At 39.1% G+C, this 19,516-nt stretch overlaps 1 protein-coding gene across 1 annotated transcript in view; it reads left to right on the top strand.

The window, feature by feature from the left end:
• The window catches only part of Malrd1 (MAM and LDL receptor class A domain containing 1), a 641,297-nt gene that overhangs the window by 476,721 nt on the left and 145,060 nt on the right, over positions 1-19,516 (top strand). Inside the window, exon 34 of the mRNA XM_051151281.1 lies at positions 13,396-13,521. Coding sequence (XP_051007238.1) covers positions 13,396-13,521 — 126 coding nt within the window. The remainder of the gene's footprint in view (positions 1-13,395; positions 13,522-19,516) is intronic.

Here is a 19,516-nt window from a genome sequence, read left to right as displayed (position 1 = left end):
CAAAGACTCAACAAAGAAAGAGAATTTCAGACCAATTTCTCTTATGAACATAGATGCAAAAATACTAAATAAAATACTTGCAAAACGAATACAGGAGCACATCAAAGATATCATTCATCATGACCAAGTAGGCTTCATTCCAGGCATGCAGGGATGGTTTAATATACGGAAATCCATCAATGTAATCCATCATATAAACAAACTGAAAATAAAAAACCACATGATTATCTCCTTGGATGCAGAGAAAGCATTTGATAAAATTCAACACCCATTCATGTTTAAAGTTTTAGAGAGATCGGGGATACAAGGCACTTTCCTCAACATAATAAAGGCTATATACAGCAAGCCAATAGCCAAAATCAAAGTAAATGGTGAGATACTCAAGGAAATTCCTCTCAAATCGGGAACAAGGCAAGGCTGCCCACTCTCTCCATATCTCTTCAATATAGTACTCGAAGTTCTAGCCAGAGCAATAAGACAACAAAAGGAGATCAAGGGGATCCAAATGGGAAAGGAGGAAGTCAAATTATCCCTCTTTGCAGATGATATGATAGTGTACATAAGTGACCCTCAAAACTCCACCAGAGAACTCCTAAAGCTGATAAACACCTTCAGCAAATTGGCTGGATACAAAATTAACTCAAAAAAGTCTGTAGCCTTCCTATACACAAATGACAAGCTTGCAGAGGAAGAAATTAGGAAAACCACACCCTTCACATTAGCCACAAGCAATATAAAATATCTAGGAGTTACCCTAACTAAGCAAGTGAAGGACTTGTATGAAAAAAATTTCAAAACTCTGAAGAAAGAGATTGAAGATGACCTGAGAAGATGGCGTGATCTTCCTTGCTCATGGATCGGGAGAATTAACATAGTAAAAATGGCCATCCTACCAAAAGCAATCTATAGATTCAATGCAATCCCTATCAAAATAACTACACAATTTTTTAAAGACATTGAAAGTTCAATTCTGAACTTCATATGGAAAAACAAAAAACCCAGAATAGCTAAAGCAATCTTGTACAATAAAAGATGCTCCGGAGGAATCTCCATACCTGATCTCAAACTGTACTATAAAGCAATAGTAATTAAAACAGCATGGTACTGGCACAGCAACAGGCTGGTTGATCAGTGGAATCGAATCGAAGACCCAGATATGAATCCACACACATATGGTCACTTGATTTTTGACAAAGAAGCCAAATCCATTCAATGGAAAAAGGATAGCATCTTCAACAAATGGTGCTGGTCTAACTGGAGGTCTATGTGTAAAAAATGAAACTGGACCCATATTTGTCACCTTGCACAAAACTCAAATCCAAGTGGATTAAAGACCTCAACATAAAACCAGAGACACTAACTCACTTAGAAGAAAAAGTGGGAAAGAGCCTGGAACATATTGGCACAGGAGACAACTTCCTGAACAGAACACCAACGGCCCAGGCCTTAATGTCAACCATTAATAAATGGGACCTCATGAGGCTGAGAAGCTTCTGTAAGGCAGGAGACACTGTCAAGAGAACAAAGCGACAGCCTACAGACTGGGAAAAAATCTTCACCAACCCTACATCTGACAAAGGTCTAATATCCAAAATATATAAAGAACTCAAGAAATTAAACACCACCAAACCGAATAACCCAATTGAGAAATGGGGCTTGGAACTAAACAGAGAATTCTCAACAGAGGAGTATCAAATGGCTGAGAAACACTTAAAGAAATGCTCAACCTCCTTAGTCATCAGGGAAATGCAAATCAAAACAACTCTGAGATTCCATCTTACACCCATCAGAATGGCTAAGATCAAAAATTCAAGCGACACCACATGCTGGCGAGGATGTGGGGAGAGAGGAACACTCCTTCATTGCTGGTGGGAATGCAAACTAGTACAGCCACTTTGGAAATCTATCTGGTGCTATCTCAGAAAAATGGGAATAGGGCTTCCTCAAGACCCAGCTATTCCACTCCTTGGAATATACCCAGAAGATGCTCCAGCACACAACAAGAAAATTTGCTCAACCATGTTCATAGCAGCCTTATTCATAATAGCCAGAACATGGAAACAGCCTAAGTGTCCCTCAGTAGAAGAGTGGATAAAGAAACTGTGGTACATATACACTATGGAATACTACTCAGCTATTAAAAACAAGGAATTCCCGAAATTTGTGGATAAATGGATTGAGCTAGAAATGATCATAATGAGTGAGTTAACCCAGAAGCAGAAAGAATCAAATGGTATATACTCACTTATATCTGCATACTAGCCCAAGGGGCATGTCCCACGAAAGCCTTCACTTACCAGGAAACTGGGACAGAGGGGAAGGCATCCTATTGGGACTCTAAATGAGAGACGCATGGGAGAACAGCAAAATAAAAGGATCCAGAGGGTCCTAGAAATCTACAAGTAGAACAATATGATAGGCAGATTTGGGCCCAGGGGTCCCGCTCAAACTAAGGCACCAGCCAAGGACAATACAGGAGATAAACTTTAAACCCCTTCCCAGATCTAGCCAATGGTCAGAATATTCTCCACAGTTGAGTGGAGAGTGTGATACGACTTTCTCACATACTCTGGTGCCTCACATTTGACCATGTCCCCTGGAGGGGGAGACCTGGTGGCACTCAGAGGAAGGACAGCAAGTAGCCAAGAAGAGACTTGATACCCTATGAGAATATATAGGGGGACGTAATCCCCCTCAGGAACAGTCATAGGGGAGGGGAATAATGGGAAAATGGGGGGGGGAGGAATGGGAGGATACAAGGGATGGGATAAACATTGAGATGTAACAAGAATAAATTAATAAAAAAAAAAAAAAAAAAAAAAAAAAGAGTAGAAAAGATCTGGGAGGAGAAATCATGATCAGATTACATTGTATAAAAATATTCTCAATTTTAAAAAGCTTATTATGTTAAATACTAAGGACACAGAATATATTGAAATCCCAAGGAAAATATTTTAGTACTGCCAGTGTCATTTCCTCGTCCATATAGGGATAGCAATAGTAACTAGCCTACCGGAGGAGGAGGAGAATTTAGATAAGAGCATATGAGTCCCAGACTCTGCACTCAGCACTTGCCATGTTTTGCTATGTGTAGTCTCTTGCAGATAGAAATAGGAGAAAATGTTGAGAAATATTTGCTTATAGCTAGAGGTAATTACCTAATCACAGTGGAGTTCAAAGGCCGCTAGCATGCTATTTATTTATTTGCTTGGTCCTATATTTTATTTCTACATTATATTTATTGAATTCCATAAAACATAATAGTGATCATAGGTTTTACACTAAGAAAAGTCATTTAGGGATAGAACTGTACAATACAATCAAGGAGTGAAGTGTAAGGGACTTCAGATATCAGCTAGGTGTCTAGAAATATGATTATTGGTAAAGGAGTAAAATAAAAGAAAAGGTGAGAGACAGCCTCTGTGAATTAAAGTCTTTAGTCTCATATCAGTGAAACTGTTTCTCTGCTTTAGACATGCGGACTCTTCTGCTTTCTGCTATTTTCTTCTTTCTCTCTGTGTAACCAAACAAAAACAACCAAACAAAACATGACAGGTCATGTCCTTGTAATATTTGTTTTTATTGGTAATATAAGCAAAGGAAGGTGATTCCAGATAAACCTTGCCAGATTATTTATTGCTGTTTGCATCAGAGCTCTAATGTAATTCGGCTGACAGAAATAATATTCCATTCAATACAGCCATTTGATGTTTTACTTTAAGGCAGAATGCAATTTAAAGACAAGCTCAGAAGAGTACCCTGTCCTTATGATTTCAGGTAGTCATGGGAAACTTAGCTTCTGAGTTGTTAGTTATGTGAAGTTCTCTTACTAAAGGAATCCACATGAAGAATAAAATGCAAAACTAAAAGCACAGAATAAAAGTATTTAATGAACACAGTTCACCAAATATTTCAAAGAATTATATTTTGTGTCTAGGCTTTGTTATTCAATTACACTGTCCTTTTGTAAACTATAAGTCAGTCTTTTCTAGGAGACCTATTAGGACCTTCATTGACCCTGTATTTTTGTATGTGGTATCTATAGATGGCTTTGAGCCACCATGTGGGTTCTGGGCATTGAACTCAGGACCTCGGGAAGAGAAGACAGTGCTTGAGTCATCTCTAGCCCTGCATGGAGTATCTTGCTTGCTAGTTTTATAGCAATTTGACAGAAGCTAAAGTCATCTGAGAGAACGGAACTTTGATTAGGAAAATGCATCCATAAGACCCAGCTATAAAATATTTTCCTTTTTAAAAAATAATTTATTCAGCTTACATCCCAGTTTTTATCCCTTGGTTGGTATAGCAGTTTGTGCCAGCCCCCCTGGGTCCAGATCCACCAGCCTTGATGGTCTTCTTGTGGGTTTCCTGGACCTTCTGGGTCCTTCCATCTCCCCACTCTTCCATACCAGTCTCACTTGGAGTCCAATAGCAAGTCTCAGCATCTGTCCCAATCCCCACTGATTGAAGGCTCTCAGAAGACATCCATGTTGTGCCAATTATGAGTGCGGATATACCATGTGTGTCTTTCTGGGTCTGGGTTAGCTCACTTAGGATGATCATTTCTAGTTCCATCCATTTGCCTGAAAATTTCAAAATTTCCTTGTTTTTAATAGCTAAATAGTATTCCATAGTGTAAATGTACCACTGTTTCTTTATCCATTCTTCAACTGAGGGACATCTAGGTTGTTTCCAGATTCTGGCTCTTACAAATAAAGTTGCTATGAACATAGCTGAGCAAATGTCCTTGTTGTATGGTGTAGCATCTTTCGGGTATACGCCAAGGAGTGTAATAGCTGGGTCTTCAGGTAGCCCAATTTCGAATTTTCTGAGAAACCAGTGAAGAGCAAGGACATTTTCTTAACTAGTGATTGATTTGGGGAAGGCCCAGCCCTTTGTTTCTGGAGTCATACCTTGGCTGATGGTCTTGGGTTTTATAAGAAAGCAGGCTGAGAAAACTGTGATGAGCTAAGCCAGTAAAGAACACCACGTCCTGGGCCCTGCATGAGCTCCTGGTCTCCAGGTTCCTTCCCTGTTTGAGGTCCTGTCCTGACTTCTTTAGATGATGAACAGCAGTATGGAAATGTAAGACAGGTAAATACTTTTCTCCCAGGCTTGCTTTGTGGTCATGGTGTTTCATTGCAGCAATTGAAATCCTGACTAAAGCTGTCATAATGCTCCTTAATGTGTCATTTTAAAAAATTTGTCATGCATACCCAAAAATCTGAGGCTCACCTTCAGCTTTCTTCTCCCTGGCTGCCAATGGACTATTTTGGTTTTTTTTTTTGTTTGTTTGTTTGGTTTTTTTTTGTTTTAAATTTTTTTTATTATTAATTTATTCTTGTTACATCTCAATGTTTATCCCATCCCTTGTATCCTCCCATTCCTCCACCCCCCATTTTCCCATTATTCCCCTCCCCTATGACTGTTCCTGAGGGGGATTACCTCCCCCTATATATTCTCATAGGGTATCAAGTCTCTTCTTGGTAACCTGCTGTCCTTCTTCTGAGTGCCACCAGGTCTCCCCCTCCAGGGGACATGGTCAAATGTGAGGCACCAGAGTACGTGAGAAAGTCATATCACACTCTCCACTCAACTGTGGAGAATATCCTGACCGTTGGCTAGATCTGGGAAGGGGTTTAAAGTTTACCTCCTGTATTGTCCTTGGCTGGTGCCTTAGTTTGAGCGGGACCCCTGGGCCCAAATCTGCCTATCATATTGTTCTACTTGTAGATCAATGGACTATTTTGAAGACTTTGTTTTTGTTTTCTTTTTTTTTTCATAATGGAGACTACCATTGTAATAGTTGTAAGGCTTATGTCTTGTGTGATAAAAATTATAAATGATTTATGAATGAGTAGGTGAGGAGGAAAAGAAAGGAATTCAAAATGACTGAAGTCCTCAATTTGGACATCATGGCAGCTCATCTAGCATGGTGACAGCTGTGAAAATAGGGGGAAGAAGATGTCCTCTGGGAAGGTCATGGATTCATTTGTGATTCTCTATTCATGAAACCTGTGGCAGATCCATGTGGAAGTGAAGGTTCAGAGTGTGTTTGGAAATGTATACACAGAGATCAAAAGACATCGGAGGATTCTCGGTATGACCATGTGATAACTGACGCTGCAGGTGTTGGTGAGCTAAAATAACGAAAATAGAGTAGACAGAATCTAAAGGAACACCTGGACTGTAGATAGATAGATAAATAACCGTGCATTGGTTACATGAAAGCAGAAGGTATGTTGCTGAGGATGGGAGTGATGGCCGCCAACAACAAAGAGTGTTGCCAGAGGAGGGGGATGGGAGAGGAGAACAATTATTAACAAATACATAAACACTATTATAGTTAGGCCCTAGCCTTGGGGCCAGAGAGATGACTCAGCAGTTCAGAGCGTGTACCATTCCTGCATCCACTTGGGACAGCTCACCCTGGTCTATGACTCCAGGTGTCTTCTTGTGGCCACCGCGGACATCTGCATTCACATGTGCGTAAAGTCGCACACAGACACACGTGAATAAAGGTGATTTTTAAAACGTATTTTAAATACTCATTACTCTGAATGCTACCTTAAAAAGTGCTTTTAAAAGCTGGCACAGTGAGGCGTGCCTGCAATCTAAACACTCTGGGAGGCAGAGGCAGGCAGATCTCTCTGAGTTTGAGGCCAGCCTGGTCTACAAAATCAGCCCAGGATACCCAAGGCTACACAGAGAAACTCTATCTAGAAAAAACAAGAAACAAAAAACAAAATTCAAAATGATTTAACCAAACAAACATTTAAGCATACCAAGAAGATATGGTTGTAGAGGGCAGAAAACCTCCCCTTTGTCCACGTTAGATCCAACTGGGCCCAAGAATTAAACTGTAAGATAGGTTGGCAGAAATGAGAAGTTTTGCGTGGCATAAATGCACCCATACAAAAGGAAAACCAGAAGAAGCAGTCTCATCTGGGGTATATATACAGGAGAGAACACACAATAGCAAACTGTAAAGATGGAAGTTGTGTGGGAGGTTTCAGGGACCAGAGATATTCTAACAACATCTCTACAGCATGATTTTGCTCTTAGCATCTTGCCTTAGGACATAGTGGTATTGCCTTTTTCCTCTATTATAGAGAATGTCTTCCATATGGGACTTTTACCTAATGCTGTTAAGAGCTCAAAGTGATTTCCCAACTGCTGTTTTCTGGGTGTCTTTCCTTAAACAATCAATACGCAATAGAGAGACAATTAGCCCTTTCATGGTCAGAAACAAAAGAGAAAACAAAAACAGAATGATGAACTTAACTAGAGGTTGTGGTGTCCCTGCAGAGAGCCAGGGAGAATAGGCCCAACTACAAATAAGTTGAATAGTCCTGTAAGTAGACTACTCCCTGGTATGTGACTTTGGATGAATCCACTTCTGTCTATCATGTGCATTAAGGACCAGTACTCGGCGTAAAACTAAGCCTGGTGTTCTTACTTCCCTTCTTTAGAGTCCTTATGGCTATGACTTCCTGTAAACCAATGAGCTTTGGCTTAGAATGGCACAGCATTTATTCTTCTTGCTTCTAGGACATGGACACCGGCAGCTTTGGGTTCCTTGGTCTGATCTCTATTTTCCGAGCCTACTTGAATGCAGGGTCTTGCTGATCGATCTTTTCCATGAATCCTTTTTGTGGTTGCTCTACTGTTTGGTAGTGTTACATAACTGAGCCATAGGAATATATTATTAAGCCATGACCTACTTCTCCATTTCGCTAGAAATCTTGCATAGTATTCCAACACCGATGAGGAGCGATAGAGACCTACATTTCCTTTCTGGCCCTGCTGTGCTGAGTTTCTAGAATTCCTGAAGAGATACATCAAAATCAGTGTTGGCCAGTCGGAGCTTTTTGTATGTAATTTAGTTCTGCAAAAAAGTCTCATTTTTATCTGATTTAATTACACAGATCTTTTAGAACACCTTAGTCAAGCCCTTCTGTTAAAACCTAAAAAGAAAAGAGAGTAGAGAGGGAAATTCCTTGCATGAGAATAAAGACAATTACCTCACATTCTATTCAGAGCAAGTTGATACTTTTGTGATCCAGGAATAAAGATAATTTTACATGGCTCTTCTAAGGATGTTGTCAACTTATGTCACATAATACTCACTTCTGGCAGGAAATCAGACAAGAATAATTGTTTGAGGTGCTTCATCCAATTTAGGTTTGAGCTTTTTTAAAAGCAAATTTTAATGTGAAGTTGGACATGAGAAATAGTGTTTTAAAGTATATGTAGCTCCATTGACCGGATGTTCTGGCTCTGAAATACTGAAGTAGCACTCTGTATTGAGAAATCCTTCCTAAGGTGATGAAATATCAGTTCACACCAGTAACTATTATTGAATTTCCAGTAAGTGTAAGATGCTCTACTTATCACTTACAGTCAAGAGCAGAGGGAAGAATTTGTTATAAATAAGAAAGTTAGAACTGAAATAGGAAAACAATAGTAATACTGCAGCTCAAAATCATAATAAAAGGGATGTATAACAAGACGTAGTCAGCAAAGCATTAGTGTCAGTAATAAACACAGACGGCAATATTTGACATAGAGCGCTTTCTGGAACATAATCCAGTCTCAAAAATAGAAAATCTCCTTAAGAAGAAGAGACAAGGAGGTGATGAGGTCATGGCCAGACTGAGCTATGTAGGCAGACTGTCTCCAAAACCAAAACATAATTCTTTATGTGTAAGGATGTTTAAAAGAGTGAAATTTTGAAATATCTTTTAAATTTTGATATTTCCCAAAGAATCATTTAGCTGACTGGGCATAAAACCTATAGAGGGACAACCAATTCATGTAGTGAAGGGATAGTTCAGATGAACTAAAAATAACTAAGGCTTGAACTATATGTGGAGATGGATAACTAAACGTATAGGGGAAGGATTTGGTGATTTTTCTAAAGAGTTAAATTATTATATCATATACAATGGTAAATAAATTATACCATAAATCAAATATATTAGAAAATATGGAATTCCCACCTCCTCTAAGAGGCAGAGATATTTGTAAATAATGATTATGTATAAATATGTCTGTATATATATATATCTGTATGTATATGTATAATATACAGTATTTTAAGTATACTCTTAGTTTCTATGGATTTATTTGCTGTCACATTATATTAATAAGTATTTACAAATACCCTTTTAGAAGTAGGCAATAAATAATGAATGTAGTTGTTATTAATGAGTGTTCATAAAGCAAAGGATATTGTATTAAGTATAGGAAATGACATAAGTCATTTTTCTATAACTATCAATGCTTAAGCAAAGAAGAAACATTCCAGGGTCAGTCCAAATAAGACTATAAAGTTCATACAAAATTTGGTATCCTAAATGTCTCCTGAGCAGTATTTATCTTTTGCCATGTTCTTTTTCAAGCACCTTGCTTTAATGTCTGTGGGCATACTTCTTACAGTCTATGATTATATTACAAGTTGATATTCTTTCTTACTAAAATAAAACAAGTTGTTTTGTAGACACAAACTTGATCAGTGATTATTATTTTCAAAAACAAACAACACATAAATAGTGTATCAGAATGATTTTTATGATTGCTGTATAAGAAACATAAAAATGGGGACTAAGGACATAGCTTAACTGGAGGAATGTGTGCTTAGTTTCTGGGATTCACTATAGAAAATGGATTCTCCCTCTTTCAGAAATATCAAAAGCCAATCGTGGTGGGATTTTATGCTTACTACCCCTCTCTATGCTGGGATTTTGTCTAGCTTGAGCTTGCACAGGTGTTGTGCCTGTGTGAGTTTTCTGTATGTGAGGTTTTTTCTTTCTATGAGCTCATATGTGCAAGTCCCTTGTTTGTGTCCTAGGGTTCAAAAATTTTAAGGGCAAGGTTTGACATGGACCAATAGAACAAAAATACAAGTGATTTAGTGCATATGCTAATCTACCACAGAGCAGTACAGACATGTATTCTGTCCTTGAATTAAATCTAATCATTATTCTTATTGGAAGGTCCCAACAGTTTAATGGTCAGTGAAACTTTAAAATAAGTTACTGCTGAAAGAATACGAATTTATTATATGTATCATGTACTTGATCATATTCTTTTCATCAGTATTCCCAGACCGCTATTAAATGGATTTAGTTACCAGCATTTTAATGTATAATAAAACAACCATCCCTATAACAAGAAGAGCTAGGTAAATAGAGGACTAATCTCCACACGATCATTGACAAGTACTAAAAATACTGATCTCACAGCTGACATAACTAATAGACAAAAATATAAAAAAAAAAGTTGATAAGGGATTATCCTAGCAAAGAGATTCATTTCACACCACCAAGGTGGCACTCACTAGCTTTTATCAGACACCTTAGCAACAGAGATCAACTCAGCCTGCCCCTGTCTGACTCTCACATTTCTGTCTAACATGGGAGGGTCAAAAATACATATATAACAAGCTTCTTTAACTTGCAGCCCAGTGGATGGCTGAGTTTGGCCAATGGGTAGGATCATCTGAAATCCAATACACTGGAAAGAAAACATGAGTCCAGCAGGAATGATCACCCTTTCTTATTCAAATGCCACATCTCATTTATTTATTTATTTATTTATTATTTTTCACTTTTCATTTGTTACACTTTATCCATAACTACTCATGGGCTATAACATGACATTTCAACACATGTAGAAAACACAGAACTGATCAGGTCAAGATATTTGGCAAGCCTATCACTTGGGATAGGAAGCACTTAGTACTGAGCGATTCACACTCGGCTAGCTCTTCTGAAGCAATCATTGGCCTCCACTGTCATCCCTAGTTATCCTCCTGTGCTGTAGCAAACTAACCCTCTTGCCATCCATCTGCTCCCCAGTGCATTCTCACCATCTGCTCCTCCCCACGAACCTCTTACCTAATGTGCTCTTGAGCTCCACCCTCAGGGAACTGTCCTGTAAACCTACATCCGTTGGCCAGCCCCACTGACACTAACTTTCACAGCTTTTTATGGATGTAATTTATCTGAAATACAGCTCTGTATCACTATATTGCCACAGCATGGAGTATTACTGGACCACTTGAAGTCATGTCAAGCTAGACACTGTAGTACAACACAACAGTCACAGCACTCATGAAGCTGAGGCAGAAAGACCTTAAGTACTAGGCTAGCCTGAGCTACATAGCAGGACAATGTTCCTGGCAGATTAAATACGTTTGTTTTTTAACTAGTTTTTAAGAGAAAAAAATGAATCTTGATGAAATGTATACCACTTCAGTTTATTAAAGCATTATATTTCCATTGGCAGGGTGGTATTTATATGAATTATTTTAAAATATCGATCTTACCGTAAGTTGACATAAATACTTTAATAGATAAGAAGTTTGATTTTGCTAGAGAAAAAGGCTTTCAAATATCAAATACTATTGATATTTCCACCTAAAGTTGCAAATGCCTCAGAATCCTTATTCTTGTAATATTTAAACTTGTGCAAAGCACTCAAAACAAATAACCCGAGCAGTTAATCTTACATCCTTCCTCAGTGCCAGCTTTTGGAAAGAAATGTCTGCCATTGATCTCTTTGGGCTATATTACTTGGGTTTCAAAATGAATGTCTTTTAGACTCCTGCTCTCACACCCACAGTTAATGTTCTCTCAGAGACAGGCAGGAGTCTCTGCCTTTGACACTTCAGGGTGTCCTAATGAGGTTCAGCAAACATCTCTTCCAGGACAGTCCAGGGTTTTGTGGGCATAGCGCTCTGTCTGATCCATCTGCTCCGACATCAGGCCAAACTCTGTTTAGAAACCCCAAGAGAGGGCTCGGCCTCCTTCATGCAGCAGCCAGTACACTGCAGGCACATGGGTGCTGCAGGCTGAGTTTCAGTAAGCAGTTATGGTCTAACAGACACGGTAACCACTCACAGCCTTTATGCTTTTCGGAAATTTAAGGGTCAGAATGATTTCAGTTTTTGCCATCATCTTGCAAAGTCCAGAAGATAGGATGTTACCCCGATTCATGCAAACATTGACACATTCTCTTTCTGTCCCTTTCTCTCTGTCCTCTCTCTGTGTCTTTGTCTGTCTTTCTCTGTGTCTTTGTGTCTCTGTCTCTCTCTGTCTCCGTCTCTCTGTATCTCTGTTTCTGTCTCTCTGTATCTATCTTTCTCTCTGTGTCTCTGTCTCTGTCTCTCTCTCTCTCTCTCTCTCTCTCTCTCTCTCTCTCTCTCTCTCTCTCTCTCTCTCTCTCCCTCTCTCTCCCCATGTGTGTCTGTATCTCCCTACCTCCTTTCCTGCTCCTTCCCCCATCTCTCTCTCTTTCTTTTTTCTCTCCCTCATTTTTTCTTATAAGGATATTAATAACATTTGGTGAAGTGCCTAGCCTGATGGATCCATTTAATTCTAATTCATTTTTTTAAAGGCTCTGTCTAGAAATATAGTCCCATTAAGGATTAAGACCTCAACATCAGTCGTCGGGAGAGGGGACATAAAACTGAGTCCCTGGTAACTAATATTTGAGAAAGGATCCCATAAACATTTTCTTTTTTTGCTGAAAATTAAACGCCAAATTAAATTGTAGCTAAAGATCTGATTTCTCATGACATGGGTGGAATACTCCTGGACTCACCACAGCTGTGGCTACATACCCAGTACCACTACACGATCAAGCCAGTCTGAAACGTGGTATTGATAGGGTAGAAAATCTTTAGGCCCTCATCTCTTTACCTAGGAGCTATTGTGAATTCATAGTTGCTGAAGAAGGAGAGACTCACTCTTCTTTGAGGATGTGGGCACTGAGAGGATTCACCCATTCCAGTAGAAGCCCGGCACTCATATGGGCAGCACTAGGCGGACTTAGTGAGTTTTTAAAAAGACAAGAAGTTGGGAAGGACATGTGACAAATGGAATATGAAAAGTCAGACAGGAAATGTGAGGAAAATCTAATTATATTTCATGCTACCCATGTATGAAATTTTCAGGAGTAATTAGTTGGTTTTTTAATTATTTTATTCTATGTATATGGAGACACACACACACACACTATATATATATATATACACACACACACACATATATATATACATATATATTTTTTGCCTGCAAATATATCTGTGTACCACCTGTGTGCCTGGTGCCTGCTGAAGCCAGAAAAGGGGGTCAGATTCTCTAGAACTGGAGTTACAGATAGTTGTGAACGGCCATGAGGGTGCTATGAATCAAATCTGTGTCCTCTGGAAGAGAAGCAGTGTTCGTGACTACCTAGCTCTTTCTCAGAGTAATGAAAAATTTCAAAAGGACTCCCTTTTAAAAATAAAGGGTATGGCAGTCATCATTTCATAATGAGAAACTCATTTAAAATTAGAAGACTTTGCTATCGTTGCTGGTTTTCACTGTGATCAATTTTTTTTTTCAGCCAATCAGAGCTGCCCCAATGGAGCTTTGGCATGTAATTCATCAGGCAGCTGCATCCCAACTCACCAGCGCTGTGATGGTGCCGCTCAGTGCGACGACTTCCAAATCGATGAGTCCAGCTGCTCAGGTACTCCTTTAACTTTTAACATTTTTTTTTTTTTTGCAATCGAAACAATTCATGAAATCTGCAGGTGATAAAAATATTAAACGTGGATTTTCTAAATAATGATAGACATGAATTTATATTATCGGGTTTGGAGGCAAGAAGAACGCTGATATCTTAGATTCCTTAAAAGTTTTTAAATGAGGAGTGAAATCTTTATTAGTCTGTAAAGTGTTCAGTAAACAATGAAAGCTAGGAAATGGGCAAATGGTTCGGTTAATAAAGTCCTATCTATGCAGGCACGAGTACCTGAGCTCAGAGTCTCAGCTTCCAGGCTCACTGTGGCTGAATCTAACTCAAACATTGCAGAGACAGAAACAGAGTGATCAATGGGACTCGAATCAGTGAGCTTGTAGTTTCAGTGAGATACTATCTGAAAACATTAAGCTGCAGGGAGAAAAAGAAAACACTCAACATCTATATGTGGCCTCTACACACACATGCATGCATACATCCCACACACACATGAACACACAGTACACACACCATTCACACTGAACAACACAAAGAAAAGCAACATACAATTTTAATTTGATATAGTTTGTGTTCCTTAGTATTTAATTGTCTATGAAAATTGCTTGTGTTCTGTAATAAGGAAAGCCTACAATATAATGTTGCACCATTTTCCTACTTTTTGATGACAGTATTACATATCTTAATGATAGGTTTTTCCATAAATATATTCAATCTTAGGCTGCTTTTGAAACATTACTCATTTTTCAGACCTTGGAGCATTTGTACAGCATAAAAGCTGATAATGTACATCACTTGTCCTATATATAAAAACTGCTCCAAAAATCCCATGATATATTACATAAAATCCATGGTATATCTTCTCTCCTGAGTAATCGAATTTTAATTTCATGCAGGCAATTTGTAAAGTAATAGAAAGTTAGAGGCAGTATAAGTCTGTCAAAACTAAAAGATAATATAACTCAGCAATAAAAGATATATTTGACCATATTTCTTATTAAGTTGGAAATATTTTATGTCAAATGTAGGTAAGAATATATTTTATATCTTTAAAGATACACATGGAATTATAAAGTATGTGGCAGAGTCATGAACAAGTTGTAGTTCACAGATGGCTCATTTATCCAGTTCTTATTTTTATTATAGGAAATAACTCATCAGATCTAGTCCCACAAAATACACAAAGATAAGCTACCAAAACATTGTTGATTCTCATTATTTCTTTACTATGCATCTCAGACCCCAGGTGAGTGACCCCAAAGGAAGGCCTGCTACTGTGTTGGAGGGGAGTAATAAAATAGGCAGGAGGTAGAGATACCTGCAGGTTCAGGTCTCATCAATCAGGAGCTGGGGTAGAAAGATTTTGGGTTAGAGTCCAGCCTGATCTCTACAGTAAGACTTGGGAATAAATAAATGAATAAAGAGATTAGCAAAGTGGCAATGATACAGTCCTGATCTTGAAACTCTTGACACATTGCTTATGTCTATGTGAAGGTGACATTTCCTTCAGGACATCCATTTATGAACACAAACTATGCTATGTTTTATTGCTTGCTCTGACACGATGTGCCACTGAAAATAAGGTCAGGGAAACAGAAGACTTGCCACTCATGTACTGAGTGATAGGCACTGACTGTTCCAGTCAAGTAGCCATCACTAACAATCCACTTATCAAGTGCAGGTCACATTGACATACCTGTTGGGATAGAGTGACACAAGGAGCTAGTGAAGCCATTGTCGCAAGTAAAATCCATATTATGCTTTCTCTATTTACATTTTGTATACTTTAGGCTCTTCTATCCAACTTGATCAAGTTAACATTTGTGTTTTGATTACTGACTCTAAGACAAATCAATGATACAGATTTGACAAGGTACCTCATACATTTCTATCTTTCCAACCATCAGATTCTTTTAAGGTAAGCCTTACATAGATTTTGAGGATCTCTAGCCTTACAATGGCCAGTACTCCCCACAGTAAGGCCTCATAGCAGATGGTGAACATCTGGCCTCGCACACCTCAGAATTGGAGTTGGTCATTAATAACATAAAACTCAGGCACAGCAAGGATATTTCAATGAAAATTTTGTCAGTCCCTGAGTCATATTAGGAGGCCATAGTATTTTTAAATTATGATTGCTTATGTGAAAGAAAAAAATTATTAAGAGTTCCTCCAACTGAACTTAAACTGGAAGTGATTTTTCTAATTAGGTGCAGTGGTAGCAGTTTGTAAAGTCTGTGCTAAAGTAAAACTATAATTATGGTGGTATTCTGTTGCAAAGAGAATTAGAAATTTATATCAAAATATAAAATTCTGGGATGAGACATCGAAGATGTAATGTGTGATGATGACATAGCTTCATAAAGTTTCGAATGGTTTTAAACAAATCCAAAGCACTAACAATTCCCAGAAAGGATCTTGGAACTACTTCAGGGCTGTGAGACATAGAAATCCTTCCTATGTACCTTCTGGTGGGATTTCAAGATATAGAAAAATAGGCTTTAGAGAAAATTACAGTGTTTTTATGAAATTGTGAGAACATGAGTTTAGATCAACAACACTGGTATAAAATTAAATCCAGGCACCGTGGTGCATGCGTGTCATCCTAGTGCTGGGGAAAGACAGATGTTTCTCTGGGACTAGCTAACCTGATTGCTTAGCAGATTATGGTGAGATATAGATCTTGGTGAAATGCCCCATCTTAAAACCAATATGGACAGGACCACCTGAAAAATGGAAGGCTATTATATATTTAATTCAAAGTCATACATGCATTAAATAATCACACACACACACACACACACACACACACACACACACACACACACACACACACTTTGTATGTCAGAATGCCTTTCACCAGGGACTTGATGTAGCATGCTGTATAAGTTTTTGGATTCATACATCTCCTCAAACTATACACAAATTATTGTGTATATGCTTCTTTTAAAAAAAGAACAATAGATATTTATTAATTTAATTAATTTATGTATTCACTCTACATCATGATTGCAGCCCCCTCCTCTCCTCTCAACCACCCCCTGACCTCACGCACCCCCTACCCCTATTCTCCCTTTCCTTCAATTAGAAGAGGAAGTCCCCCATTAGTATCAACCAACCCTGGCACAATAAGTAACTATAGAACTAGGTGCATCCTTTCCCACTAAGACCACACAAGGCAGTTCAGTTAGGGTGATGGCATCCAAAGGGAGGCATCAGAGTCAGAGAGAGCCCTGATCCAGTTGTTGAGGGACCCACATGAAGACCATTTAAACTATACATCTGTTACATATGTGCAGGGGGCCTTAAAGACCAGTATGTGCATGCTCTTTGTCTGGTAGTTCACTCTCTGTGAGTCCCTATGGGCCAGGTTAGTTGACAGTACAGATCTTTTTGTGGAGTTGTTGACCTGTCTGGCTCCCTCAATATTTCCCCTAACTCTTCTATGTGACCCCTTGAGCTCTGTCTAAAGTTTGGCTGTAGGTTTCTGCATCTGTTTCCATCAGCTTCTGGGCAAAGCCTCTTAGAAGAGTTATGCTAGACTCATATCTATAAGCACAGCAGAATTTGGGTCTCTCCCATGGGATGGATCTCAGGTAAGGCCAGTTGTTGCTTGGCTATCCCTCTATCTTCCAGCTTCTTCTATGCATATCTTGTGGGAAGGAAAAATTTGGGTTAAAGGTTTTGTGGGTGGAAAGTTATCTTTATCCCTCCACTAGAAGTCCTGCCTGGCTATGGGAGATAGCTACTTCAGGGTCCATATCTTCCACTGCTAGGAGTCCCAGCTAGGATCACCGCCAAAGACTTCCAGTTCCCCCAACCCAAGGTCTCTGGCAAATCCCAGAGATGTCCCCCCCCTCAGATTTCCATTCTCTCATTTGTTGTTTCCATATGAAGTTAAAAAATTATTTTTTCAAGGTCTATAAAGAATTGTGTTTATATTTTGATAGGAATTGCATTGAATTTGTAGATTGCTTTTGGCAAGGTGGCCATTTTCATTATGTTAATCCTACCAATCCATGACCATGGAAGATCTTTCCATCTTCTGATATTTTCTTCAATTTCTTCTCATACAGGTCTTTTTCATATAGCTCTTGTCATACAGGAGTTTGACTTGTTTGGATAGAGTTACAAGATACTTTATATTATTTGTGGGTATTGAGAATGATGCTGTTTCCCTAATTTCTTTCTTGGCCCCTTTGTTGTTTGTATATGTGGAACTGTGCTTTTTAACCTCAAAGCTTGGCATTTCTGGATAACCATCTGAACTCGGTCTATTAAGGACTCCCTTTCTCATTAGGGTTCTCTCTTGCCCAGTCTGAGGAATCCCAGGCCTGACCTTTCCTGATGGAACCTGTTCAGCATGCACAGGAGGATTCCTGGAAATATCCCACCCTATGCTAAGAAGATCCCAGCCTTCAGCAAATGATCTTTCATCTTACCTGGAAGTTCCTCCCCCACCCATAAGATAATTAAGTACTGTGTTCTCATTTTTCTGATAGGACCCTATGTTTCTGCATGTAAATGAAGTACTGCACCACTACATACAATTATCCTTAGCCACGGTGAATCAAACACATTCACCCACAAACCCCTCCCCACTGCCCAAAGTTTATAAATCCCTGGTTCACAAATCAAAGTTGGCTGGCCTGCTCTCTCCTGTGCTCACCATTTCTCCACCATGACAGTCTGAGACTCCATTTATTCTTGGGAAGGGAGGGCTCCCCTCTATGGAGAATTTCCAATGGGTTCCGTGGGTGGTTAGGCAGCCAGGATGGAGCTGCCCCGGTGGGCACTGAAGCCCACTCCATCGCCACCACTAGTTTGGTGCTGACTACAGGTGAAGTAGCCACTGGGCCTAGGTCTCATCAGACCGTGCCATCTGCTCATGTCCTCTGCCATGCTTAGCATAGCAGTTTCATGAAGGGCAGCAACACTTTTGGTATCATCTTGGTCTGTTGGAATACCCAAGTTTCCACTGCCCTCTGATACCAGCCATCTCATTCTAAAATAGCTAACTCTAACACTTGGTGGAAAACTAATTTTCCACCTCTTTTGATGAGACTGGGAATGTTGCCTAACACATGGGTCTCACCCTGAGCACTAGAAGCCAACACTGAGTAAGAAATGGGACCCTTGATCTTAAGGTCTGTCTGTTCTCCTCCAGAAAAAAAGCAGCACTTGCATTGGCCCACCAGACATGGAAGCCAGGTTACCTCCAGACAGAAAGCAACATGTATACAGGAGGGTTACTGATTTTTTAAAAAAATTAACCTTGTACCTAGCCACTTTATTGAAAGTGGTTATTAGCTGTAGGAATTCTCTGGTGTAGGTTTTTAGGGTCAATTATATATGTTATCATATCATATGTTAATAGTGATACTTTGACTTCTTTATTTCCAATTTGTATCTCCTTGATCTCCTTTAGTTGTCTTATTGCTCTGGCTAGAACTTCATGAGCTGTATTAAAGAGATACAGTAAGAGTGGGCAGCCTTGTCTTTTCCCTGATTTTAGTGGAATTGCATTAAGTTTCTCTCCACTTAATTTAATATTGGCTATAGGCTTGCTGTATATTGCTTTTATTATTTTTAGATATGCTCCTTGTATCCCTGATCTCTCTAAGATGTTTAACATGAAGGGGTGTTGGATATCATCAAAGGCTTTTGCATGTGGTTTTTTCTTTAAGTTTTTTTACATGGTGGAATACACTGATGGATTTTCATATGTTGCACCATCCCTGCATCCCTGAGATGAAGCCTACTTCATCATGTTCTATGATTTTTTTGTTTTGTTTTGGTTTTTTGTTTTTCGAGACAGGGATTCTCTGTGTAGCTTTGGCTATCCTAGACTCCTTTGTAGACCAGGCTGGCCTCAAACTCATAGCAGTCCTCCTGCCTCTGCCTCCCAGTGCTGGGATTAAAGGCATGTGCCACCATGCCCAGCTGGATGATTTTTAAAATGTGTTCTTGGATTCATTTTATGAGT

This window comes from Acomys russatus, chromosome 9, assembly GCF_903995435.1.
Source record: "Acomys russatus chromosome 9, mAcoRus1.1, whole genome shotgun sequence".
In the NCBI taxonomy this organism is placed as follows: Eukaryota; Metazoa; Chordata; class Mammalia; order Rodentia; family Muridae; genus Acomys; species Acomys russatus.
This window is presented reverse-complemented; position numbering and strand designations above follow the sequence as displayed.